General features: G+C 38.9%; 1 protein-coding gene across 1 annotated transcript; it reads right to left on the reverse strand.

The window, feature by feature from the left end:
• Nucleotides 1–738: 738 nt before the first annotated feature.
• Nucleotides 739–25,297, reverse strand: apoba (apolipoprotein Ba). Its single transcript, XM_037695504.1, has 29 exons — nt 25,230–25,297; nt 24,257–24,286; nt 23,725–23,837; nt 23,482–23,627; nt 21,909–22,056; nt 21,583–21,735; nt 19,991–20,115; nt 19,840–19,916; nt 19,311–19,767; nt 17,904–18,048; nt 17,636–17,782; nt 16,920–17,128; nt 16,536–16,737; nt 16,291–16,461; nt 16,013–16,216; nt 15,770–15,934; nt 15,461–15,666; nt 15,186–15,368; nt 14,899–15,029; nt 12,695–12,905; nt 12,444–12,616; nt 12,194–12,369; nt 11,746–11,867; nt 11,270–11,643; nt 3,588–11,141; nt 3,389–3,500; nt 2,923–2,961; nt 2,632–2,818; nt 739–2,393 (listed from the first exon to the last, which is right to left on the reverse strand). Exons 1-29 carry the CDS (start codon nt 25,282–25,284, stop codon nt 1,242–1,244), a joined length of 13,167 nt encoding a protein of 4,388 aa, XP_037551432.1. The 5' UTR covers nt 25,285–25,297; the 3' UTR covers nt 739–1,241.
• Nucleotides 25,298–27,190: the final 1,893 nt, after the last annotated feature.

Raw genomic sequence — 27,190 nt, forward strand, 5'->3', positions numbered from 1 at the left:
TATTCAATCAAACTTAAACACGCATGTTTCTTTGGCGCATACAGCTTTGGTCCGATCCAAGTCCTCAACCAGATCAAATACAAACAGGAATACATAATGAATTCAGATTTATTTAAACCTTTTTTAATTGCTTTTTAATCTTGTTTTTAGGTAAAAAAAAAAAAAGGCTTTTTGGACATTCCCTGCCAAAATAAGTTGGAGCACAAATTTTTAGCAATTCAGTCCACAATTTCTCTCAAACACAAATTATTAATAAAACTAGATTTATGTCAAATTATTTCTGCTTATGTAAAAACATTTTTGACATATTTCTATGAAACTATTTATGAAGTTACATTGACACAAAGAAAGCTAGATTTCTTTGAATATCTTGCATCAAAGCAGCAAACTGTTGCTTGAAATTTGCCATTATGTGCAAACGTTTAGCTTATCTTTACATTAAAAAAAAAAAGATCACAACGTAACATTTAATTAGAGCAATGCTGCTATACTGTCCTGCAAATAATGGACAACAGTGTGATTTCATCTAGAGCTCAGATGGAATAAACTTCATGATTCTGTAGAAAACATTTAACAGTTTTTATTGCAAACTTTGAAAACAAACATGAAAAAGGTTAATTTGAACTATATCAAACGGTGTAGTCTGAAAGAGTTTGTTCCAGCATTTCTTCTGAAATGTGGGTTCACATTCAATGTAAACAAAGCATGAGTCATATGACTGACCTACATTAAGCTGGCTGTCATCGGTGTAACACATGTAGAGGTTTAGTTTACCGTTTCACCTATTTTCAGTCAGAATTTAGACTTTAAATTTTATTTATTTATGTGGCTAAACATGCAAAAAGTTAGGTTTTTTTTTTTTTTACTTCTGAATAATTCATGAATTATAACTTAACTCCAAATCTGGCTCATTTTTAAAATCCTAAAAGTTTCTGCATAGCTGTATCAGTGCCAGAACTCAAGAAAGCTTGAACTAATTTCTATAGCTGCTCAGAACCTACATATTGGAGTGAATGAGGAAGAAGCTGAACAATCTGATCTTCATCACTCCGTCCATCCCGACTTGACTCACTGCAGTAAAACTAACATTTCCCTTTATTCTATCATGAAACTCCAAAGATTTTCTGTTTTATCACCAACAAACAGTCACTTAATCAGCAGGTCATAATTGTATTAATCATCTATTTTTTCTTGGCAAAAACATTGTTCGCACCCATTTAGCCAAAAGAAAGGTTTCACCATCAGATCCGAGTCGGCCATTCGTTGAAGGATTTCCACTGGAAAGGTAAGGGAATCTCAACGTCCACCTTTTCTTTACCTACTCTGACGTACGGGGCCGTGTTCTGAGACGTCTTTCTCATTAGATCCACACTTTCAGTGAGTGCTTCTGAGATATTTGACTGTAAAACGCTGATAAACTGCTGGGTGCCGCTGTTTACTCTCTCCATACGTAAAACGCCAGAAGCCTCGTGAAGCTTCAGTTTCAGGAGGGTTTTACACTCAGCTGCGTATTTCTGAGCTTTGTCTGTGGTCTGCTTTGAAGACCGAAGGATTTCAGAAAACATGGCATCGACCTGAGGAGAAAGCTCAGTGTTTTGAGCTTTCAGGTAGGTGAGGAGACTTTCTGCATTTTCAGCAATTATCTGCAAGTCTACTTTATCTCTCAAATAAGACCTTAGATGATAATTTGCTGCATTTATTTCAGCAGTCAGGTTGTCCATGAGCTCATGTCCATTAACAAGAACATCAGTTCCAGGTACGATGAACTCGATGCTCCTTATGTATGCAGAAATCTTCTCCAAGAGTCTAAAAAACTGCAGACTTGCCCCGTCAAAGGCTTCTGACGCAGACTGATGAGCTTCCTGGATTATCTCTACGATGGAAAGCTCCCTCTCTGATCCAGGTAGTGTGAACTTTTTATTCTCCAAAAACTCAATGACACGTTCTAACAAGACTTCAATTCTGTTCTGGATGTTTCTAAAAGAAGTTGTAAACTCCAGGACCATTGTGTCTGAAAATTCCTGCAAGTCCGTGGACATCAAGCTGTCAGAAACCTTTGTGTACGTGTCTTTTCCCTGATCGGCGAAGGTTTGGATTAAATCCTGCAGTGTGGTAAACAAAACCGAAACCCCGCCATGAACCGTCTCTATCAGGTTAGAAACGGCGTTCTTCAGTTTTACACCACCTCGGTTCAGATCGAATCCAAAGTGTGAGCTGTGATATTTGTTAATAAACTTCAGGAGAGCGTTAGTCATCTCAGGAATCCGGTTCTTTAAGCCCTCGATCACGTCACCGAAGAAGTCCCAGTTCCACGACGTCTGCAGGACCAGCTTGTTTGCGTTCCTCAGGGAGGCCTTTGCAGTGAAAGCGTTGGTATCTTTCTCAGGAGAGGACTGAAGATGAAAGAGGAAAAAAAGTTCACAGATTTGACGCTGATTTTGGTGCTGAAATAAAATTTCAGAGGTTTTATCTCCAAGACCTCATGTGCATCGTATAGGTTCAGGAATTTCATTCACATATTTAGGATTGAGTAAAAATTTTGCAAACCCAACACGTTCCACACCAAGTCCAGAGTAAAACATTTACTCTGGTGACAAGAAGAGAAAACTAACGCAAGAAAAACGGTCTCACCAGGTAACGGCCGAACAATTTCCCATGAAGCTGTGATGGAGATCTTCTCTGGAGATGCAGTCCGAGGAAACCAGCCGACGGAGACGACACAGATGCAGTGATGCCGTCTTTTCTTGAAGCAAATCGAAAGTTCGCATCGGCAAATGTTCGACTGCTGACGTCAATATTCAGAGTGTGACGAGATTCCCTTCAAAAAAGTAAATTGTCGTAAGTGACATTGTTTTGATGCACATTAGTTTGAACTGTGTTGAGAACTTTGGCCAATAAGCAGAGAAGCAAAAGCAGACTCACTGGCTCACTGAGTCGCCTCGAGAGATTTGACGCTTAGCTCTGAAAATTTTAAAAATTAGATTTAGCATTTAGAATAAGATTTAGTGTTAGATTTTTGCTGCATCTTGAAGTCAAAACCATCAAACTGTAATATTGTTACAGGCAAAACATGGGGCCTACAATCCAGTCATAATCAGAAAATTCTGTTAATATTCATATAATGCAAAAATTATATGTAAAGATTTATAAAATATCATATGCTGTGAAGAGGCTGGAGCCGTTTTGTGGCGGCAGTAATCTACCATTTTCTTGAACCCACTCAAGCTAGTCGTTAGCTCATCAATCTCACGAGATTTCTCTGGGGTCATTTAAAGAGCTATCTACAATAATTAACATTAACTGTTTATAACTCATTCACAAAACATTATTTCACAGTGTCTGAATTATTCATTATGATGTAAAATACAAATACAGAATGAACTCTTACCGAAGGGGCTGTGCCAAAACATGTAGCCAATTTACATTGATGTCACTGTGGATCAACTTGCCCATCCCGTTCAAATTAGTTGTTCCTTTATCATAGCTAACCATTGCACTAGCTGAGGAAACATGAGAGGAAAATTAAATAATAATTTTAGACATTTTCAGTGTAAAAATCAATGCAGATCAAGTGGAGGATGTCTTACCAGTGAGATCATATTTCAAAAAGACCATTGTTGAGGCACAGCTGGAGTTGAGTGACGTCATAAGGTCAGTGCCCTCCCTATTTACTGAGGCAGTCGATGACACGTTATAAATATTGGAGGAAATGTTTAGAGAAGCACTGAGGGCCCCAAAAGTTGGGATGACCACACTTGAAGGCAGATGTAGGGTGATTTCAGGGATTTCAACCTTTTGTTTTGGGATTACAATGGTTGGAAGTTGAAAATTTGAAATCTGACTCGTGAGGTCATCCAGGCTGATGGTGTAGTCTCCGATGGTGAATGATTTGGGCAGAGCAAAGGAAGACACAGAGATCTCATGTTCTGGAATCCTGACCAACATATTACCCTGAAGATACTCCATGTTGATGTCGTAACTCGGCACAGACATTATGGGCAAGCTGGGCAGCATGATGTCGAAAGCCTTGGTGGTGATTAGTTTAGGGATGTTAAGGTTCTTGGGATCAATCACAAATGGTTCTACATGCAAGTTGGTAAATGGAACACCAAAAGCCGGGACTGAGAGCACAGGGGGAATGGTTAGATGATCCGGGACTTTAACACTTTCGAATCTCATATCGATGTTCCTGACAGATTGAGGAATTTCTTTTACCCAAGATCCCAATGGAATTCTGATCTCTGGGACGCTAATCATGACACCATTTTCAAATACTTTAGATGGTATATGGAACTCGTAGCTGTCCAAGCTCTTGGTGTACATAAGACTGGAAGAGATGTTTAAGAATTGGAAGCTATTGATGTTTGTGACTTCGTCAAATTTGAGCACATCCCACAGGGTTCTTTGATAAACAGGAAGTTTGACTGTTTTCAAGAATGCCAGGTGACCCTCCACTGATTCAGTCAGTTTCACAGCTGCTTCAGATTCATCGTTGAAAACCATTAAATCACAAACATGAATGAGAGATGACAGCTGTTCCTTTCTGCTCCAGGTGAAGGACTGTTTCTCAGAGCTGATGGCCAGGTTGATGCTCTGAACAAGCCCAGCACGACCCAAACTAGTCAACTGACTCACATCGGTGTCCAGTGATGTCTTGAAGCTTGTCAAAGGAACAAAATCTATTTCTCCCTTGACAATGTGGTTTCCACTTGTGTCGAAAGATTCCAAATTAACATTGTTGTTGCTGATATAATCAAGTGTTGCAAAAACACGCCGCAAGGAAGCATCAAGAGCTAGATCATTGGTCAGACCAAACGAGAAGAGTTTGTTGGGCAAGCTTCGTTTTTGTTTGTCCTGTTTATCTAGTTTTAAGTTCAAGGCTGTGCTGGTAGTTGTACGCAGGTTATTGGCACTGATGTAGACATTTTTCTTATTTTCCAAATCTCCAACAAAATTTAAACTGCCCACTGTTATGTCAGACTTGCCTAAGGTAGAAGTATCCAGCAACAAAGAAGGGGAAAGCGCTTCCAGTTCCCAGTTCATGTCAAAGTTTCCTTTGCCAACAGATGCAATCTGTGGAATATCAAACATGTACATAAAGGTTTTCTTAAATGACGCATGTGGCTTGGTCTTTGAATTTCCGGTGAGCTCTTGATTGACTTCCATTTGGAGAAGTGGTGAATTAATTTTCACAGTGTTGGTCACAGAAGCTTCCATTATTCTCTTGGTGAGGCTAATAGAACATTCATGGTTGGCTTCTACATTACTGTGCTCTAGAGACACAGAGGACGCCAGTTTTAATCCCCTTGTCCTTGTCATACTAGTGGTGCCATCAAGCTTCCCATTCAAAATGTCAAACACAGACACTGACAAAGCACCAAACCGAGCAACAACGTCTGACTGATTGTAAAGGCCTGCGTTAGCATTAACAGTGATTATGGTAGATTTGAAGGAGAAGTCACAGGTTATGTTGCCCATAGCTGGGATCACAATGCTGTCCTGAACAGCTGGTAGAGTAAAAGATGGTAGCGTTATTTCACTTAGAGTCTCTGGCACATGGATTACAGGGAATTTAGGAGATGGCAGTACAAGTATGTAAGATGGTACAAAGAAACCCAGTGCTGGAACTCTGAAGCTTGGTGTGCTGACCTCTTTGGGGACAAAATAACTAAAGGCTGGCATCTCTGCACTGAAAGCAGAGACTTGTATGTTAAGTATTGGTATTTTGTATCCAGGAACTCTGAAGATTCTTGGAGGCAGGCTAGAAGTGTCAATTTTGTGTTTAATGTACTGTAACTTTGCCTCATTGTATGACTCCTTCAGGTAGGTAACTACTTTGTCTCTGTATGCTTCAAACTGACTCTGAATGGTTTTGGCATTGTCACTGATTGAGTTGTAGATTGGTTCGAGGTGCAATTTAAAGCTGTGTATGTCAGGGTTCTTGTGGTATTGAAGCTTCAGGTTCATGTCAAATGACTGTTGAGGGTTGAGAAGCAATGATTTCAGGCCAGCATCTTCCCACAGGGAAAAGTCTCTGACCTCAGGGGTTTCTATTTTGAGACAGGGTACAGTCATTTTTGGGACTGAAAGAGGAACTGTCAAAAAGTCCAAATTAGCTTCTCCATCAGCTAAAAATTGGGAGTACATGTCTTTTTCATTGTTTTCTGCTGTAAAGTTATGACTGTACTTGTACTGATTGAACCTTGCCAAAGCAAACCAAAATGCCAGTTGTTTCTCAGAGTTTAGTGCAACACCATAATCATGCTGGAGATCAACCTTACCAGTAAGTTTTAGGGGTAAGAAGACTTTTGAGTTTACTTTGTTCTTAACATCAATAACAATCTCAAATGGATGGGCCTTGAACTCCAACAAATTGGACATGGTTCCTATCAGAACTCCCATGAATTCAGCATCATGAAAGGCTGTCAGTGACACTTTCAAGTCCCCAAAATGAGCTTCTCCATTTAAAACCGTAACACTCTTCTTGACAGACGAAGATTCAACTTCACATCTAGCTTCTACAATGATGTGACTTAAGATCACAGACTCGGCAGTCAGTGTTTGCCTCGATTTTAGGGTCTTACAGTCTGTTTCTCCTTCATATCTCAGCTTTGCACTGCTGAAATCAACATTGAACTCTAGATTGCTTTTGTGCGTACCTTCATCAGAGAAGTTTTGAATTGACCACTGTCCATTACTACTTGTTTCACCCGTCACAGTAATGGCACCAGATACCATTCTAGCTGCTATGCTTTGTTTCATTGATGCCTGACTTGATATTTCTTTTGACAGGATGACCAGGTTGTGGTTGTAGGTTGTGTCTATCACTGTATATATTCCACCCTTTAATGAAAGAGCCACAGTATTGGTCAGATCAGCTGTGTACATTTGGGTTGTGGCCTTGGTGGTAGTCTTAGCAGAAGCCTCAGCTGAAGATCCAGTGAGTGTCAGAGAGCCTTCGTGGTCAACCGAGAAGGCCATATGTGTCGCCTTCATGGTTTCTGTGAATTGCAGCTTCTTCATTCTGGGAGCCTCCAGCCGAGCAGTGGCTTCAAATGCATGCTCCAGGATCTCAAAGGGTGACCGTGCACGAGACGTAACCGTGGCTGTAAACTGTGGATTTTTCAAAGTAGAAGTTGAGTTCTCCATTTTTGCTGTAGTTACAAGAGTATAGTGTGGGGAAGTAATGCTAAATTCTCCATGGAGTTTACCAAAAACTGGGATACAGATGTCACTGGGAATCTTGGGTAATTTAATGTCTGGAATGGTAAGCATCGTGATTTCAAAGTCTTCCAGTTTTGATTTGGGGATGCTCAGCGCAGGAAATCTGATCGCTGAAAGAATAATTTCTGGGAAGGTGAGGTCTGGCAGGTCAGATAGGTAGAGGACTTTCAGGTCACCAAAAATGTCCTCCGGATCAGGCGCATGGATCTCAAACGCTCGGATGTCATCTATGATTGCGACTATCTTAGCCTTGACCTCAGTGAAGTCTATAGTGAAGGCAGGGATTGTGTATGTTCCAAGGATGGTGATTTCTGGAAATAATATTTGAACTGGAATGCTGATTTCCTGCAGTTTGTTAATGTTGACAGTGAACCCTGGTATGACAAGGTCAGTAAGAGGGACAGCAAATGTCGGGACTTCAACCTTGGCTCTTTTCAGTCGGTCCAGAACTCCATCTACAGCTTGCTTCACCTGGTTAAAGACCTCCTTGTCATTAGTCATGTTTTTGATCCACTCCATCAGTCCATTAAACTGTGCAGAAAAGAAAATAACCATGTTTTTGTAGGATTCACTGGCTCTCTGGAGATAGATGTAAATTTCCTCTCTAATATCCATGTCAAGAATTCTTTGCCTCATGTCCTCAAGAATATCCTGCACTTTCAGTTTCATGTCATTGTAAAAAGCAGTGTCAATCACATTTTTCAGTCTCTTTAAAGCATCAGCCACCTTCGTGTTTTTGAGTTCATCCAGATATGTGTAAATGGAAGTCTGGATCTCTCTTAAAAACTGTCTGAGAGCCTCAGTCTTTTTTACAATCTCATATTTTTTTATTTCTTCATTAACATAATTTGCTATCTCAACAATTTTCATGTTTGTCTTATCGACAAATTCGTCATAATCAAAGTCCTTCAACGTCTCAAGTATTGAAGAGATGTGTTCATTAAGGTCATTGATGCTTTGATTAAAGTCAGTTTCTCTAAGCGTGCTTGTCACACTGTACAGAAAGTCCATAATTTTATTATGAAGAATTTCAAATTTGATAGATTTTAGAGCCTCTCCAACTGACTTCACCATTTCTTCAATTTTCCATTGTTTTACAAGAATCACTACCTGATCCATTAAATCTTTGAAAATGTTGTTCAGCTCATATTTCACAATTATATCCCTGAAGTAGGAATACACTGCATTTAGTTTGTTGGGGATTTCATACTCATCTATCCAGTTGACGATTACTTCGTTCATTGATTCCATCACTTTTGCTATTTCCAAAGCTGGGATTTGATATGTAAACTGCTCAATGAAAGAAGCCCAGTCAGTAGAAAGAAGGTAATTTTTTACACCTTCTAAGAAGTTAGCCATGTTGAAGTCCTCAAGAAAGTGTTTCAGTTCCGACAGTTTTTCTTTGATCGTCTCCATGATTCCGTATTTAGAATCAAGCACTTGCAGAAACGCGGCACTGCTTTCCCCAAGTTTTTGCAGATCTATTTGTCCAATAATATCTTCAATGACATTAAGTGCTTTGACAAAGGATTTCTTAATTTCATATTTTTCATCAAAAGCCTGAAGCTGATCTCCAATGTGTGAAATTACACTTTCTATCTTATCTGTGAGACGTCCTTCTTTGACAAACTCCTCAATTTCAAAGATAAAATTTCTAACTTTAGTGATTATGTCCATTACGTTTTTTTCCAAATTTTGTTTAAGACTGCTTGTTGCATCCTCTAAGTCTTCCATTGTTACGGAAAACTCGTTAATCAAATAGTCAAGTTTTTCTTTGACTTGAGTCACTTTGTTCTCCAAGTCCATTTTTCGCATAAAGTTCTTCACATGCATTGGTAGCCGATCTAAGCTAGCTCTGAAGTCAGCAATGAGCTCATTTATATTTAAACTTGTTATGAACTGTTGTAGGGACTCTAAGCCTTGTATGAGTATGTTTTTTAGCCTTTCAAAAGCAGCAGGGAAGCTTTCAATGAATGGGATTTCAATTATGGAGCAGTCACTGTTCTTGTCGTACTTTAGAAAACCAGCCACACTAAACATTTGTGTTTCTGGTCTTGATCTTTTATGTCTACTGAGGAAATCTGTTAGGAGTCCTCCTGAAAACTCAACACCAACCCTCTCATGATTATTGTAAGCTGTGACATCCTGCTCGTAAGCATGGTTGTTCAGTTTGGAGTTTACTTTCCAGTCCAGAGATTGGTCATTTGGAGTCAGGAGACCTTCAAATTTGTTGCCTAAACTTGTGGAGCATGCCCCCTTTCGAAGGCGATGAGTGGTTGATACTTGGCTGTCATGTGAGTATGCAAGAGCCAAGGGTGCAGCTTTAAACAACAACTTGCTGTAGAGTTGTCCAGCGTGCTTTCCGTATAGATTTATCTTTCCATCGCTGTTAACCAAAGCATCAATGCTCACACTGAACGGCAGCGCTATGGTGCGCAATGTGCCGTCAAAGCGCAGAGGTTCAGAATTTAATTGCGCCTCACACTTTGACGTCAAAGAAAATCCTGCAAACTCAAGCTCACAGTTTTGACTCAACTTTGCATCCATTATGTTTCCAGATGTGCTGTATTTCATTGACCCAGATAAATCCTTATAGGCGAGTTCATAGGTATGGTCAATGTTGTGTTCTTCTCTGTAAGCTCCCCTCAAACTTCCACTGAGGTCCAACTTTACTGGCTCAAGCTTCCCAAGACTTTCTTTATTCAACCTCAGGTCATAAAATTTGAGGTCACTAGTTATGTTGAACCCCAAAACAAATGGCTTTACATCAACCTTTGTGTTTTGTCTGTAGTAAACATCTTCACAGGTAGAGGTGTCTGTCTTGGCGCGGAGGGTGATTGTCCACAAAGTTAGGGTCAGTGTATAGCTGTTTTCAGTTTTCAACTGTCTCAATGTTCCCTTTGTATTTCCAGAAAAAGTCAGAGCTCTTCTGTTCAGTATGACATTCATGCTGTTTGTTGTGGATGCATCGTATGCATGGCCCTTAAATACACCATCCAAAGAGGCCTCTGAAGATGTGATTTTACCCTCAACATTCAGCTCTCCTCTACTTTCCTCAGCCATCGCTTTGGTAGTTGAAGAAATGGAAGCTCCGTTAAAATCGATGACACCATTAAAGATATTCTCCACGGTCACAGGGCTGCACTGAATGCTATTCATTCCACCAAAGATTACACCACCTTTTCCAACTCTTACAGAAGCTTTATGTAATCCACGGCCCGCGTCAAAGATGAGGGAACCCTCAGAGTTCACCTCAAGCTCATTTGAATTAAGAGATCCAGTTATGAGTGAGTAAATTCTGCTTGTGTCATCATCAACCTGTGATTCAATTCTGAAGATGGACATATCGTTTGATATACCAAGCTCAACATGGTTGTTGAGGAATTTTCCCATTGCTGAACCAACAGCTTTGCACTTCAGGGTCAGTTGTGTGTCTTTGTACTTGAGTTCTGCCATGTGCTTGAAAATGTCTTTCTGGGCACTGGTTTTGGAGATGATGTTTAACTCAGAGTTTGCATAAACGCCTTGGATCATGTTCTGAAACTGGATGAAGGGTGACTCAAAGCGTAAGGTGGACTCTCCTCTTCCTTCTCGATCCAGTGGACGGAGGTTGTAGTTGTGTGTGTATGAGGCGGTGGTGTTGAATGAACCTAGCTTTAGTAGTCCATCTACAGTTCCATCTCCTAAGACTTCATCAGAATCCAGAGTGGAAGTTGACTGAGCAGAATAATAGAGAAAAGCATGAAGACCTAATATACTGGAGGCCTCCATCTTGTAATTGGCTTTTGCATTAAGTTTGTTTGCCACCCTTAAGGTTTCTAAGACACTGAAGCTTGTGTCAATGAGGATGTGACTGAAAGAACTATTCAAAATATATTTGAGATGGTCATCGGCTGTTCCTGATATCATCCCAGCCCCTAGAAACAGAGAAAGGTAAAATGAAAGGGCTGTTTCTCAAACTGCCTACTCCAGATTTCATCTTTTCAAACAGAAGTGTAAGTAACCTAAAATAAAAGTATTATTAGAACATGTTTGGGTTGTTTACCTTCAAATTTGTATGATAGCAGACTTAAAGGTGACTGAGCCACGGCCTTGTACTGCACAACATAATTGGGAACATCAATTGTGTTGTTGCCCCCAGAGATTGAGCCTTCCCAATTATAGAAGTTGCTGTGGATCTTGGTTGATGCTTCAGCCAGACCAAGAAGCGGAACAGTGATGTCTACAGATGGTGGTACAGTGAACGTTGGTAGCACATACTTCTTGGCTGGGATATTCAACCCTATCTGTGGAAGATCTATGATGGGAACAGACAAAGTCTTTGGAAAGTTCAGTTCTTCTGACTTTTTGCCTCCAAATGGGAGAGGAAGGTGGAAGATCATCTTATCCATGTTGAACTGGTATCGAAACAAACTGTTACTGTTGAGGTAAAAAATTTACATGAGATGCCGTCAAATTGTTTCAGCTCTATTATATTTTGATGCATTTTACTTTTGCCTAAGCTCTGTTTTATAAACTTACGATTGCAAAAACAGTCTTTCAGGCAGAGGCGGCAAAGTGAAGTCCGAGCGGCTTCGCTTACTGCGAAGGTTTGCAAGGGACGGGAACCGTGCTGTCAGTTTGTCCAGCCAAATGTCACCTGCCTTCAGAGAGACACAAAGAACAAAAAACAACAATTTAAAATGTAATCAAATCTGTCCTGAAGCTGTTACCATCATGTACGTACAGAGATGGATTTTAGTGTAATGTATATTTTACAGCACATCTTTCCAGATGGCTCAAACAAATGGAGATTGTCGGGGAATTTGATTCATTTTTAATATTTCAAAAGTATTAAAATTTTGCTAGAAGTTAGATTATCCCAAGACCCAATCCCAATAAATCAATCTTAACATTTGTCTGATTGGAGGGACTACCTCAAATTGAGGAAACAAAATGTTGAAAGAAATTACGACAATACTGATTTGACCTCAATTGCTTTGGTGACGATGTGACGCAGTTTCATGTCCGTCTTTGTCACTCTTTGGTCCAAAAAATCATCAAGGAGTTGTTGCATCTGCCTGTAATAATCCTCTGCATTGGGCATCATTTCTTTTATCTCTGCATTCATGTCTGTTTTCAGTTCCAACTCCAACTTGTCATCATCTGCGAAGAAAAAATTCCATCCTCGAACACAAAGATCATTTATCTTCTGCTCCGATAATACCACTTAAAGTTACCTTGTTTCAAAGACACTCTCTGTTGGTACAAAGTCTTCGGGAGGTGGACGACTGTCTCCAAGTCCAGCTTCACGTTCTCATCATTTTTCAGGACTGCAGTGATGGATGCTTCACTTTTCAGCAAAGGAATGTCCATCTGGAGCTGCAGCATGGCCTCTCTCATCATGTCATGTCTAATATGAAAAAAAATTAGTAGGTTTACACTACAGACCCTGATCGGTTTAATTACTCCAGGACGTTTCATGAGTTACCTTGCTCGTCCCACTAGACTCAGCTGTGGGACGTTCTTGTTGGTGATATCAATGGTGAAGCCTCGCGACTTCTTTCCGTTGTGATCACCGTCGGTTAAAGCCATGTTTATGCTTGCCTCCACATCATAATCAGGAATTATAATCTCAGAGAAGATTAGATTTTTGTTGCGATTGTATTTCAGAGATGCCAAGGCCGCCATTGATTCTTCCCCTGTAATAATACCAGAAACAATTCTTAGCAGTTACATCACTAGATAATGACTTTTTAGATCAGTTTCTTTAACTTTATTATTACTTGCAAATGCAAGTAAAAAAAAAAGTTTGGACAGAGCTTAAACAAAAATGCTAATGCTAAATGCTGAAAAATACAAATAAATAAAAGCAAGACATTTTAAATCCAAAATGTCATGTTTTTTATTGGTCAATGTTTGTTCTTACAACACATTCCTTTTAACATTTTATTGTAAATTCCTTTTCAACAAAAAAATGTTTCTAATATCTCCAAGTTCTTTTTGGGAACTTATTAGTTATTTATTAATTCTGATACAGCAAAATTAAAATAAAAAAAGTAAGATAAGACATAACACCAAAATGAACAGCTGAAGGATTCAGGATGGGTTCAAGATACTTGCAACAATTCTGATTTTAATTTAAGAGAAAATTTGAAATGCAAACTCTTTGAGCATGTTTACAATTCTTGCAACACTAAAACAAGGCCCCGAGAATCCTGCTAGGAAACTGAGACCACTTGCAAATGTTACAAGATATTTTAGAAACCCCTGGAAATTCCAGTCAAAATTTGTCACCAACTGCCTTAACTTGGTGAGATTAATGAGAGTTGGTAGGAGAGATCACATTTCACCAGTTTTAGCTTCTCTCCATTGGATCCCTGTCAAGTCCAGAATAGAATTCAAAATCTTACTTCTAACCTACAAAGCTCTCAACAACCTAGCTCCATCTTATATTACAGATTCAACACAATCTGCTGCTTCCTTAGATAGAGAACTTTTACTAATTGGCTTTTATAATGTATGTAAATGTTTTTGTACAGTTACCTGAGACAACTGCTGTTGTGACATGGTGCTATATAAATAAACTGAGTTTAAATTGAATTGAACTGAAATACAGGCTTTAGGAACATCCTCCCAAAAGATTATGGTTGATTCAAGAACTTTATTTTTTATTTTGTGCTGTATAATTTGCTCTGCCATCATCATATTGATGTATATGAATAAAAATCATTCTCAAATTTTAACTAGCTCTAAAACACAAATAAATAGATTGTTTATATACCTAGCTTATATGGCTGGATGTAATCCAGTTTTCATTGTGTTCATTTACTCTAAACCAGGGGTCTGCAACCTGCGGCTCTGGGGCCACATGCGGCTCTTTGGTCCCTCCGCAGCGGCTCCTTCAAGCTTCGACCAAAACTAACATAAAACTGAATTTTATGTTTTTAAAAAAAAAATCACTAGTTTTAGCAGTTTTCCTGTAATAAGTACTAATAGTGCTAATACACAGAGTAAATTATACTTCAAATTTATGCTTTGTTTCTACAAAATAAGTTAATACACAATACAACAATTTCCTGTTGGATCAATAAAGTTCTATCTTATCAATTACTCCACAATTATAAAATCACATAAGCCTGCATAGTTTATGGTTTTAGTTTTTAAAAATTTGGCAAAATAATATAAATATATATATATTTTTTTTAATTTACAAGAATCCAGTCTTCTGTGATAGACTTGCGACTTGGACATAGGGCACCAGTGACCCTCTGCAACCCCCAAAAAAGAAATGGGTAAAGACAATGGATGATGGATGGAAAGAACCCAGTCATTTATTTTGTCTTAAAATGTAAAAACATTAATAAATGTTAAAAATCATTAGATGTTTTTAGTTTTATAATTTCACACCTACTGACCAGAAAAGCCCTCTCTAACAAACTTAAATTGGCCCATGGGCCACCAGTTGATAATGACAATTGTAGCAGGTTTTGTGGCTCTGGACACATTTAATTTAGTCAACAAAAGGACAAAAACAGCTCTTTTGGTTATAAAGGTTGCAGACCATTGCTCTAAAGCATTGCAGAAAATATTGAGAATGATTTTGAGCTTTTTGTTGAAAATGTCTAAAAGGTTATATGATGTAACCAAACTGTCCTTTGCACATTTCTATTCAAACTTGTCTTATATTTGTACCTTCTGCTCTCAGGGTTAGCTTCAGAGACTCGACTTTGTGTCGACCCTTCTTCCCCTCTCTGAGTGTTTCATCTGTGATGGTGGCGGTGTACTCTGAAACCGTCCCTGTGGGCTGGATTTCAACCCCAAACCTAATGTAAACAAAAGTTTTCATTAGTGTGTCTGTTAAATTCATGACCTTTTTCTTGTATATTTTGACTACCACCCAAATTTCCAATTTAAACAAGTTCAAACCCATCAGTAACTTTTGACTCAAGTTTTCTTTTTTGTGTGCATTTTTTTCTCACTTTGTCTCTCCAGTCAGGGGGTAATATGGAGCCTGGTTGACAGAGGTTGCATTGGAGTAGCGCACTATAGTGCACAGATTCAGTCCTCTGAACAGAGGCTGGCAGTCGGTTGAGTCAACCCGATCTTCCACCAGGGATGGCACTATGTTAGTTTGACCAGATGAGACAGACAGCAGCTTGTTGCTTCATCCAGAAACACAGAAAAGAAAGAAAATGAGTAACAGAACAGCAACGACCGAGAGGGTTTTACATCATCTGTCAGACGAGCTGCTGACCTGATGCTGAACAGCTGAGTGCTGGACTCTGGAGCAGGAACGGATAGTTTAATCTGGTTTCTGTTCACAGTTATTTTAGCATTAAATGAGCTCTCATGGTACATGTTAGTGTGCATCTCAATCCCTGCGTCCACATAATCTGGAATGTGCACACCCATCTGGGTGATGAATTCCAACCCAACTGAAGGCATGAAGGACAAGTCGGTCTGCAGCAAGAAGAAAGAGCAGTAGTGAACATTATGCATGCAACATCACAAGGTTTCACACACAGTACTTTCCATGATGGATAATAACGAGGAGGTAACCTACCATTGCTGAGGGAGTCAGGCCTCCTTTGGCACCAGGTGCAAACACACCTGAGAGGGAGAATCTGAGAGGAAACCCAGAAGCAGTGGGCAAACAAAAGGTGTTCTCCATGAAGATGTAATGGAAAAAGACCTCATTCTCAGTGCTGGATGTCAGCTTAAAGAAGGCCTTTTGGGAAAAACAATTACTTGGAGTTAAAAGATGTTCAAGACAACACTGAAAAATTATTTTTGGAACATGTCTAACCTGTGCAGGGAGGACCCTGATGAAAGCATGGTAGTACATGAAGAGAGTCTCGAACATTTGTCTCATCTCGCTGATCTTCACATACCCTATTTCATCTCCTAGAAGCCGGAGATAAGCCGTGGCTTCAGGAGTTGGAGCGAATCGCACGTCGTTGAGGAGTTTCTGGAAACCATTTCGGATCGCCTTCAGATGATCTTCGGGAACCTGGAAAGGTTTTAGCAGCTTATGTTTTAAACTACTTGAAAGAACTTCTCTGAGGTAAAGAGTCTAAAAATCACCTCTCTCCTCGTTCTGTCTCGACGTGGGGAAATCCTGTCCAGAAGTTGTCTGAACATCGGCACGCTGTCGCCTGCCAAGTTCACGAGTCTGGAGACCGATTCAGGGACAAAGCCCTTCTCCCCAAAAAGACCATAGATTGTTGGTTCAAATCCTGTCCCTTCAACACCAACCTTAAAAATTGATGTTTAAATGATTGTAAAAATACAATTCTCACAACGTGTAGAAATTTGTTGCTGAAACAGACCTCAAAAATGTCATAGTCGACGTCAAAAGCCTCCAGCGTGGCCTCCATCATCATCTCCTTTGGCATCGTGTTCCTGTCGTTGAAGATGATGTTGTTCTGTACCGAGCCCAGCGGAGAGTTCATTCTGTAATTTTGTGACAAACCATCGAGGACACCGTTTTTAGGTGTAGTCTGCAGAACCATCTTAATGGCCTCTTTGAGTCTGCGGGGGAAAAAACAAGCTGCTTAAGTTTTACCACAAATTTACTCATTTTGCTTTCTAGAGGAAAAACAAACAACATTTACTGAACTTTAAGAATCTTTTCAATGAATTTATCCTGCAGGAACATTGCTGCTTTCATTTAATAATAAAAAAAACTCTTGTTTGAGATGTCGGTTACTCACTCCAGTGTTTGATCATCAGAGCTGTGGAGGTTTTTCAGGTGTGACACCACAAAGTTCGTTATCTGGTCTTCCCTCTCATTCGTCAGACTGTTTACGATGTCTCTAATTAAAGTTTGATCTGGGTTCTTCATCAAGACCAGATAAGCTGCCAGACGTTTCTCCACAGGACTCTGGGGGTCCTGGAAGACCTCCATGAGCGTGTTCCTGATCTGCGCTCCACCAAATGAAAATAAAAACAAAAAACTCAGATCTCAATTAAAAATTCATACCAGTGTTCAATATATCACTACCTTTTCACTCGTTCCGTCATTTGATTTAACTATTTTTGCAATCTTTAAACAGTTTTTTGCCCATTTTTACTTCTAAAATCCTATTTTTACAGCCAGTCCTCTTATGACCCTATTGCCAATTAACTCACATCTTTGCTAAATGCTTCTTCAGCTGTTTTTTATTCATACAACTTACTTTTACAGCCTTTTGATGCCCCTGTACCCTTTTTTAATGCTCTGGTGCCATCCAATTTAAAATTACTTTATTTTTCCCCCTGAAAATAGTACAACTGTGTTCTGTTTTAAATAAAGAATGGGTTTACAGGATTAACAAATTATTTGTTCTTTTTTTTACAGTATTTACATTTTACACATTGTCCTAACTTGTTCTGAACTGGGGTTGTGAAAAAGTTTAGGTATGACACATGGGGTGTGGTGTGAATGCACCTCATCATTAATGTCCATCAGCCTAAAGGCTTGGATAGCCGCCTTTTGGTTTGATAAAGGAATGTCCGTTTTCTTGGCGCATTTTAGAACCGAAGAAACGAGAGATGGACTGACGTGTTGCATGGCCCGCCCCATGACTCCAACAACCTGGAGATGAGAGGAAAGAGAACAATCTCAACCTGGAGAAAAGAAGCCTTTCAGAGAGATGCTCTGACAAACGGTGGGGGATCTTAAAAAGTCTGTGAGATGTTTGTGTGGTTTTCAATACCCTCAGTACAAGGAAGGCCACCTCCTTTGGATCAGGAGGGGAGACCGAGTCAGAGTTCTGCACTTCCTCTGAGCAGTCGTTTAGGAGCATCTCCATGAACTCTGAAACATCTGTGACCTCTGGAGTAACTTCACCCTGATGGAACCTGTCAAGAAACAAAGATGTTATGAGTGATTATAGTTAAGTAAATGCTGATTCAGCATTCATAATATTTTGTTCATTTTTTTTTTTGTAATTTTTTTTTTTAATTAAACTGCTTTTCCATGTTATTTTACTGTTTTCTAATCAAAATGTTAATTCAGGAAATGATTGCTACAATTTCTGGTTTTATAACTTTGATACTTTTCAAAATACTTGACTTTGTTTACAGATATTTACCCCACAGAAATTATTTGCAATCTCTTCAATCCCTTCAAGAAAACATTGTTCTCTTCATATAATGCTTTATTTTGTCTCTTTGTGCTACTTTTAGCTTTTAGCTTGCTTTTTACTTTTAGCATTTAGATTCCCTTTCACCATCTTGTGCTTCCACTACCCATTGCTACTTTTAGCTCATAGTTATTCCTATACTGTAGCTTCATTTATCTAGCCTTTTATTGGATTGTTGAGAATGCATCAGGATAGCTAGCCTTTGGTTATGTTTAAGTTTAGGTGGTGTTTTCCCCCTTTTAGTTAATGTTTTTCTACTTTTAACAAGTTTGTACTTTAGATTTTTAACAATCGTTCCCTTTATTCAGCATTTGTGTTTTGCTCTATATAACATTTATTTTTCTTTTAGCTTTCAGCTAGTGTTCTGCAACACTAACTTTCATTTATTCTTCTCTATTTTTAATGTTTTGTGCCTTTCTGTCAATATTTTGCTACATTTAATAAGTTGGTGCTTTTTTCAAGCAAACTTTTGGTTTCTTTTAACATTAAGTTAGTGTTTTGCTCTATTTAGCAATATTTTTTACTAGCTTTCAGCTAGGGTTCTGCTACTTTTGGCTTTTAGTTACCCTTGTGCTACATTTAGCTTTTAGCTATAGCCTTTTGTTATATTTAGGTATGGGTAGTATTTTCTAGTTTTAATCAACATTTGCTACATTTAGTGTTTTGATGGTCTTTAGCTAGCCATATGATTCTTTTAGCTAGTATTTTGCTTTATTTAGTAATTATTTTTGCTTTTTTAGCTTTCGACTAGGGTTGCAATTTTTACCTTAGCAACACAATTTCAATTATTTCAGGAAATAATAAGTCAGCATCACAGAGCATTTTCATTTTAAAAAAAGGAAATTTCTGTTAATGGGTTGTTTCTTTGTTCTTCCTCAGTGTTTTCTGTATTTCTGTGTTTTAGGTTTTTTTTTTTTAATTTGAAGATATTTCCTGTGGTTTCTTGTGGACAAACTGAACAAACGGCTCTTTACTCACTTCTTGACGGTGTTTGCCAGCGCGTACATGATGGCTTTGCTCTGTTTGTACTGAGCCACGCTGAGCATGTCTCGCACACGTGAAGCATCTGGGCTCGCTTGCAGACTCAGCCCATAAACTAGAGCATCCACCTCAAGCCCGACCCCGTCAATGGTCCACGTGACCTGCATGATGGCGCTGGTGCACTCCGGGGTTCCACACTGGAACAGGGCCTGGAAGGTGAGCCAGCGGGACACGTCGACCATTTCAGCGACCGCCTGGCTGAGGGTCTCGTTCCTGAGGGCTCGCATGCTCAACACCAGCTTGTGGAAGAGGCTGGTTCTCTTCTGGCTCTGATCCGAACCTGCTAACGCCACCAGCTCCTGCAGGGTGCTCAGAACGGCATCCTTTGTCTGGACGGGAGTTTTATCCTCAGGGTCTTGGAAGTGGAGAGGCCGGGCCTGGTGGCGCTCTGCATCTGAGCGTTCATTTTTCAAATCAGAAGCTGCAGCAAAAAGCTTCACACAACTAAACAAAAACCAGCACTCACCAAAAATTCTGTTATCGCTCCTTTTCTCGCTCTGAAAGCGGAGATCTTGGGTCACCACAGAGGAGAGTCCATTTCCCCTGTGAGGCGGAGAAAGATTATGATTAAAAGGTTTATTTACATCCAGTGAAAAAGTTGTCAGGTTTGGTCTCACTCATGGGAAAACGGCAGGTATTTGTGTCTCTCTGTGCACGTGGCTGAGATGATGTGAGCTTCTTTGTCGTTGAACTGGTAGCTGCAGCTCTGAGTGCTTGTGATGAGTTTGGACATGGGGTTGTGCTGGGAACAAAAAGTCCAACTGTAAATGTATTAATTTTACAAGATAAATCCTTTCTTAATGAGCTGCAGCCCATTTATTTCACCAAAACCATAATTTGATCATAGGTGACCAAAAATGGAGCCAGCGTTTTAACCATTCCACTTGAATTAAAAGAGTTGGCTTATGTAGCTTTTATGATTTTCAAAATATTTAAACTTTATTTAAAATAAAATTCCCATAGACATGCATTTAAATCTTTTAGCTTATTTCAGAAACATTGTTTTATCTGAAATCATCTTCAGAGTGTTTACTAAAGCTACTTCTTAAGCTACTTTTAGTTTGTAGTTATTTTTCTGCTACTTTTAGCAACATTTCTGCTACTGTTGGGTTTTAGGGGCCCATGGTAGCTTGGTGATTTGATTTCGCTGCTGTCTTGCAATCCTGAGGTTGTAGGTTTGAGCCCAGGTTGATGCAAAACAATTGCCAAAAGTTGTAAACCAATTTGCTCTATGTGGCGAGTTCTGCAGAGGGGAGCAACCAAAAGAACATTTAGGTTTTAGCTAGCCCCTTTTTTACTTTTCAACTTTAGTTAGCCTTATGCTACTTTTAAGTAAAGTAAAGTAAAATGTGTTGTCATCATTGACAGTGTTGTATAAATGGGTAAATGAGGGCACAGATTGTAGTGTAAAGAGCTTCTTGATTGGATAGAAAGGCGCTATATAAGTCCAGTCCATTTACCATTTACTGTAGCTAAGCTTTTCATACTAGAATTGTTTAAGTACATTTTTACTTCTGTCCACTAGTGTTTTTTCCTTTTATCTTCTAGCTACCATTTTTTTATTTTAATGTTTTGCTATTTTTTTGCTACTTTTAGATTTTAACTAGCTTTTTGCTACTTTAGAGTTCTGCTTCTTTAGGCTTTAACAAGTTAATTTGACTTCAACAAAGTTCAGCAGTCCTTCATAGAAAATAATATTTCCCCTTTTTAATCTTTTTTTGTTTGTTTGTTTTTTTCAACTGATGAATATTTTTCTTTAACAACTTTGACTTGGGATTCCTCAGGGCTGCATTCTTAGATCCCTTTTTATTTCTTATTTGTAACCGGTTTGAAAAACCTTTTTTTTTTAAACTTCGGCTGTGTGTTTTGTTTAAAATTCTGGGATTAGACATTTGAGACATCATCAAACCATAACCAGGTTTTCACACTTTAATGTAGTATCATATGAGCTGTTGGAAACTCGGACCCAAAATTGCAAGAAAAATGGCAAATTTTCCAGTCTCAATGAATTCTGAGTGTTTGTGTCAGGTAACCAGACAGCCTTCTAGGTAAAGTTGGATGAACTAACTTATTAAAAACAAACGTGAAAACTGTTGAGGTTTTACGTCTTTTTGTTTTAGAATGGTGATAATATTAGCTTGTGAATTTAAATCCTGTAAGAACACTGAAAAGTGTCCATTGTCGAGTATAAAATAGTCAAGTTGCTCACCAGCTGTTGCAGCAGAGCCAATGGGCTGTTCACCAGCATTCTGCTGTAGAACTGGTCACACTGGGACAGATCTCTGGAAAGTGTCATGTCTGTGGGGACATTTTGTGTGGACTTCAATGTGAAACTTGTTAAACACCGGCCGTGCACCGTGCTCTGAAAAGGAATAAAAAAAACACGTGGATCTCAACATGTTAGAGAATAAATCCCAAGGGTGATTTATCTACAAATGATTGTTTTCTGTTAAACTGCTAAAAACAAGGTTATCCATATGAAAACCTTACATCACCACCAAGTTCAACCCTTATCTTTATCAAACATACACTAACCACGAGGCGGCTCTGGTCTTTCTCCATAATGGGCACCATGAAAGCAGAAACAATCCCTCTCTTAATATTCAGGATGTTCACGGCCTCGTCCGCTTCAGGATAAACCTGCACACGCGTCTCAGAATCCACATGGAACTTCAGAGGGGTCCTGGATGAAGAAACACACAATTTAGGAGACAAATCTTGGAAGAACCTAAACGAACTGCTTCATTTATGCTCTGTGTGTTTCATATGAAGATGGAAGATTTAAGATTTAAGACAAATCAGGAAATAAAGCCTAACCAAAAGTGAATAAACCTAATCATCCGCATCATCAGTCCCTTAATCTTGGGGGCAATATAAAAATCATTCACCAGCAATCTACGCCTTGGCCAATCCTCAGCAAGACCGGTGAAGACATGGAAAGGAAGCCCTGTCCATCTACTCATCGATGTGGGGGATGCTCTCCTTTTACAGGTTCATTCAGCTTTTCGTTGAAAGATTACATTCAACAGAGTTCCCTCGGCCTTCACTATTCAACCTTTGTTCTGCATTAAGAAGGAGTTTTGGTCTCTAATGAGGACTCTATTTTTGCAATGTGGGAGGATCAGTGGACCTGAAGCAGGAATCAGCAGCTGGCCATTTCAGATGCGCATATTAGTCTCTATCTCAACGTTCTGAGACAAGGCTTCTGCAGCATGGCTGACAAGACAAATGCATGTAAACATCTAACTTTGATAGCCATCAACACTCCTTCCAAACAAGTTTGAGTCTTGCTTGAGCACTGGCAGCTTTGCTAATCCTTGTCTTGACATTTATAACTAAGTTGGCCTCTGGTCGGAACAAAGACCAGAGGTAAAGGACTTGTTTATCTACTGTAATTGAGTTCTGTCTCCCTAACTATATCTTGTAAAGGAGTCCACGAGGCTCAATGACACTACCTTGTATAAATAAAGGTTGAATGAATAACAGGCTTCTGTTTACCAGAAACCATAGTCTTGTGGTGTTTTTTTTTTCCTCCACCAAGACTAATGTCCACTCCATGACTACAACTCACAAAGTCTAGGTTCTTTGCTTGAACAGTGGTAGAACCAGTTATAAGGTCTATCTATGTCATTGGCAAAGTGAAGATTAATGATTTCTCTCCCTCCCAGTCTGACAGAGAAATCATATTCTTCCAGTGTCTCAGATATATGTTCCAAAAATATATTGCACAATGTTGGCAGGAATATACAGCTTTTGATGCACCAACTGCAGTTGGAAAACACTAGCTGAAGTTGTTACCGACTGTTACTCTTTACTGCCAACCTACTACAATGTAAAATTAACAAAAAGCACAGATTCTGACAAACTTAGTAAATTCTTTATGCTTTTGTTATTAATGTGCAGCTTAATTGCAGCTCTGACTGTGAAAGTGAACAAGTCACCCTGTGCCCTGAGATGATTTCTGTTGTGACTTGGCGCTGAATTCCACCATCTTGGCACTAAACTGAACTGAATTGGATTAAATACAGTAAAAATGTCCTCAAAGCTGAAACAATTTGCTGCTTCAAAGACAAGTTTCACAATCACGTGAACCCCATTTAGCACTGACTTTTCCATGCTGGCTCTGAAGGCGTCTGATCCAGGCACCGGCTTGTAGACCGGCTGACCCTCAGGGTCCATGACGGACACTTCACTAAGAGTGCAGCCTCTGGTGTGCATGATGAATTTGCACATCTGGGGGACTTCGATCTCTACCTACGGATAAATGACAGCAGATGCACAGTCGGGGGTGTTCTGATAAGAGTTGTGTTACTGATCAAAGTGGGACACAGAAATAGGTTTTTGTTGTTACCTGGCAGGAGACTTTTGGTCCGTTTTGTAGGTTGGCTGTGCCCACAACCCCGTTCCGACTCCCAGCTGTGTACTGATACATGTATTTCTTATGAAGCTTAAACCTGGATGCCACTGCAAATGCATAAAATCACATGTTTTAGTGCGCTTCTTGCTGATAAGAGCTTATTCAGGCTTCTGAAGGATCATGCTTTTCTCTTGCATCAGAACTCTAAAGGCAGATTTCCACCTTTGAACTCCTCCGTGGACGAAAACTGGAGTTTGAAGCAGACAAAATAAGCTTTTTTTTAAAAAAAAAACTAGAAACAGATGCTGTTGCAGCAAAACAGGTCATCAGTTCAGAGAGCAGCATCGACCCGTCAGCAGGTCAATGTGTCTGTTTGCACCAACAACCCCGTTACAGAAATGGAGTCCAGTTTTTAAAAATATTGTTTATTTTTTACAGAAAAGCACCAGGTTGGGTGAAATCTGCCCAACAAGCTCATTAGCCAACATTTAACTCAAAGGTAACTGGTGTGCAGATGGAAACTTACACTGGCATGATGATGTTTCTTTGTGATCCTCTGCAACAAAAAACAGGTTTGTTGGTTATAAACAGAAATGAAAGTGTCAAAGTGTTTTTATGCATTATATTTGGTTGGTTTAGTTTCTGTTAAATAAATAATTCAGTTTAAGAACTTATATTTTTCATTTGAGCTTACATAAGTTTTAAAGTTTGGCACATTGTTGACAAGGTCTTGTTACATAAGAAGGTAATTAAAGGCCTAGCATTCTTTGAAGAGACATCACCCACTGCATTTCTTCAATGTCTCTCAGAGTATCTGTTGTTAAAGACCCTCAGCTACTACCATGCTAAATTTTAGCTCAATGTCTGTAAAACTAATGGACTTTTAGCCATTTTTGTGTTTTCTACATTTGCTAAAATGGTGATAACTTCTAAAGGTAATCATTGTAGATACACGTCCAGTGATTACTTTCTGAGAGTTTTAGTGGCTCAAGAGATATTTTACTAACACAGCAGACAAACAAACACACTATCGCTGCTTACTTTCAACTGCTGACCCTTAATGAGTTCTGAGAAGACATATGTTACAAAATGTAAACAAAATTCAGGACTGTTTTAAAGAAAATTACAGTACCTAACAGGATGTGCAGTCATTCTTTAAAACAATAAAACAACATCAGACAAATGTGCTCCAAATTATTTTTTTATTATAACTAAGAACTTGTACTTGTGGCATGAATGAGAACAGTTTGATTCAGTGGATCGGCGAGCAAAATCTAAATATTTACAAAAAAAAAAAAGCACAGATTAAGAAATTATAAAATCTATATTTTCAGGCTTGTTGTCTTCATATTGTTCCCTTTAATCCCCCTTCATGTGTTTTTGTCTGATCAGTGCTCATTAGGGTTAAACACGTTTGTTACTATTAGTCAAACTGCTCATTAATTTTCTGTTCCAATGTACAAACAAACCTCTCTAAAACTGTATAAACTCAGACTTACGTGCCACAGCGCAGCAGCTCAGCAGCAACAACAGGCACAGCTTGTTGTAACGCATGATGGACTCTTCAGCCCCCACAGGGATGAATAAAACTAAAACCTCTCAGATCTTTTATAAAGTCACACTGAATGGCAGTGACATCACACAGGTCAAAGTTCAACATCTGCCTTGAACTGGAGGTTCTTGTTGGGAAAGTGGCTGAAAGGCGAGGATTCCTGTTTGTATTCAGGGGAAACACCCACATTTTAGGATTTTATTTTTAACAAAGTGATTATGTTTATTTTTATGTTTTAGATTCAAAACATTAGCAGGAATCATTACAATGTGAAGAGTCTGTGAGCTGTGCCCAGTCTTGCAGCTCAGAGAGAAGCACCGCTTGAGCAGCTTTTTATACCAATTAAGAAAATCACAAAAGTGAAGTCTTTATGGTTCTGGTTTAATTCTCTTCGCTTGTTTGCCTCAGTTTCTCCTGATTAAATAAAATCCCAGGAAATCTGAGAAAACAAAGGTTAAAGGTTGTTCACAGCCACATAACAGCTGGGATCAATACCATTAAAAACTGATTTTTTTTTCTTGTTTGGACAAAAGACCGTGGGAATCATTAAAGGCATATTTAAGAGATTTTCTACAGCCATCACAGAAATCATCTTTTTGTGCACATTAAACAAACTTGTTGCAGGGACATAAAAAACGCAATCATAACTATACAAACAAGTATGGAAATACATTCTTTGAATTGTATTTGTTTTTCTTTCTGGAACTAGACCAGCTTTTACCGTTTGTTTTGGCCAAAGGAGACAAATCTTTGGACCGAATCCCAGTATAATTAGTTCTGAAACTTGAAATGAAAGATATGAAGAATCTCAAACATTTTCAAATCATGTGGATTTAAAGACCCTCTATAGATTTTTATATTTATTAGAATGCATAACAATTGTGTTATGAAGTAACAATTTAAAATTCTCGTGTCTATGGTTATAAAAAATATAAGGCTATTAAATAAATCATAAAATAAAGTATAAAACAAGCAGTACAGTTATACTGATTAGATGAAAATGTAAATAAAACTATATAGCTGAAGCTTTTAAAAATGTATGTTTAAATTTAGAACATTTATGTATTTACAAGTGTGATTATGTTTATTTGAACTTTTTTGGGGTGGGGGGTGGGGGGGGGGGGGGGGGGTGTTAGACACCGTTGCACTTTGTGACTCGGTTTGAATTAAACGAGTTTAATTATGAAGGCTGACCGGAAGTGATTTGATCCAGTCGCTTCGGGGTGCGTTCTCCGGCACAACACCAGCTTTAACGGTCACACAACATTTAAATCAACTTGATAGGAACAAAAAGCAGCAAAACTTTTTTTTTTTTTTTTTTTTTTTTTTAAGATCGTGATAGGACGCTACTAGTTAGCAAAAAGACGAACCTGCGACTTTAGGGGAACTACAAAAGTTAGTGGTTTGGATACATTTTTTTTGTGTGTTACGTCTGCGACGTTTTTATGTCTATATTCTGATTTACTTCATTTTGTATATTGCTTTGTGTGTTGCCTGTTTTTCTGTCTGTACAGCACTTTTTTGGCCTTGTCGCTGTTTTAAGTGCTCTATAAATAAAATGGTATGGTATGGTGTTTAATTTTGAAGGTTGACCGGAAGTCAGACGTTTCAGTTGCTCCGGGGTGCATTTTTTGGTACAACACTTCCAGTTCGTACTATCGCTGCTCGACATTGGCAAAGGACATTAAAAGCAACCCTTTTGGAGGAATTACAAACATAAACAATCGGTAAATACATTAAAATTATCTCGTAAAAGTATTAGTTAGCAAATAGACAGCTGTGAGAGGTTAAATACTGTTATTAAACACCGTCTTCAGTTTGTTTCTAGCTAACATTTTCCTTCCTGTTAACGGTTCTGGTCGTGTTTTGTAAACAAAACAAACCATTAATTTTAGTCTTAGACTTTGA

Source organism: Nematolebias whitei, chromosome 21 (assembly GCF_014905685.2).
Source record: "Nematolebias whitei isolate Nwh7 chromosome 21, NemWhi1, whole genome shotgun sequence".
NCBI classification, from domain to species: Eukaryota; Metazoa; Chordata; class Actinopteri; order Cyprinodontiformes; family Rivulidae; genus Nematolebias; species Nematolebias whitei.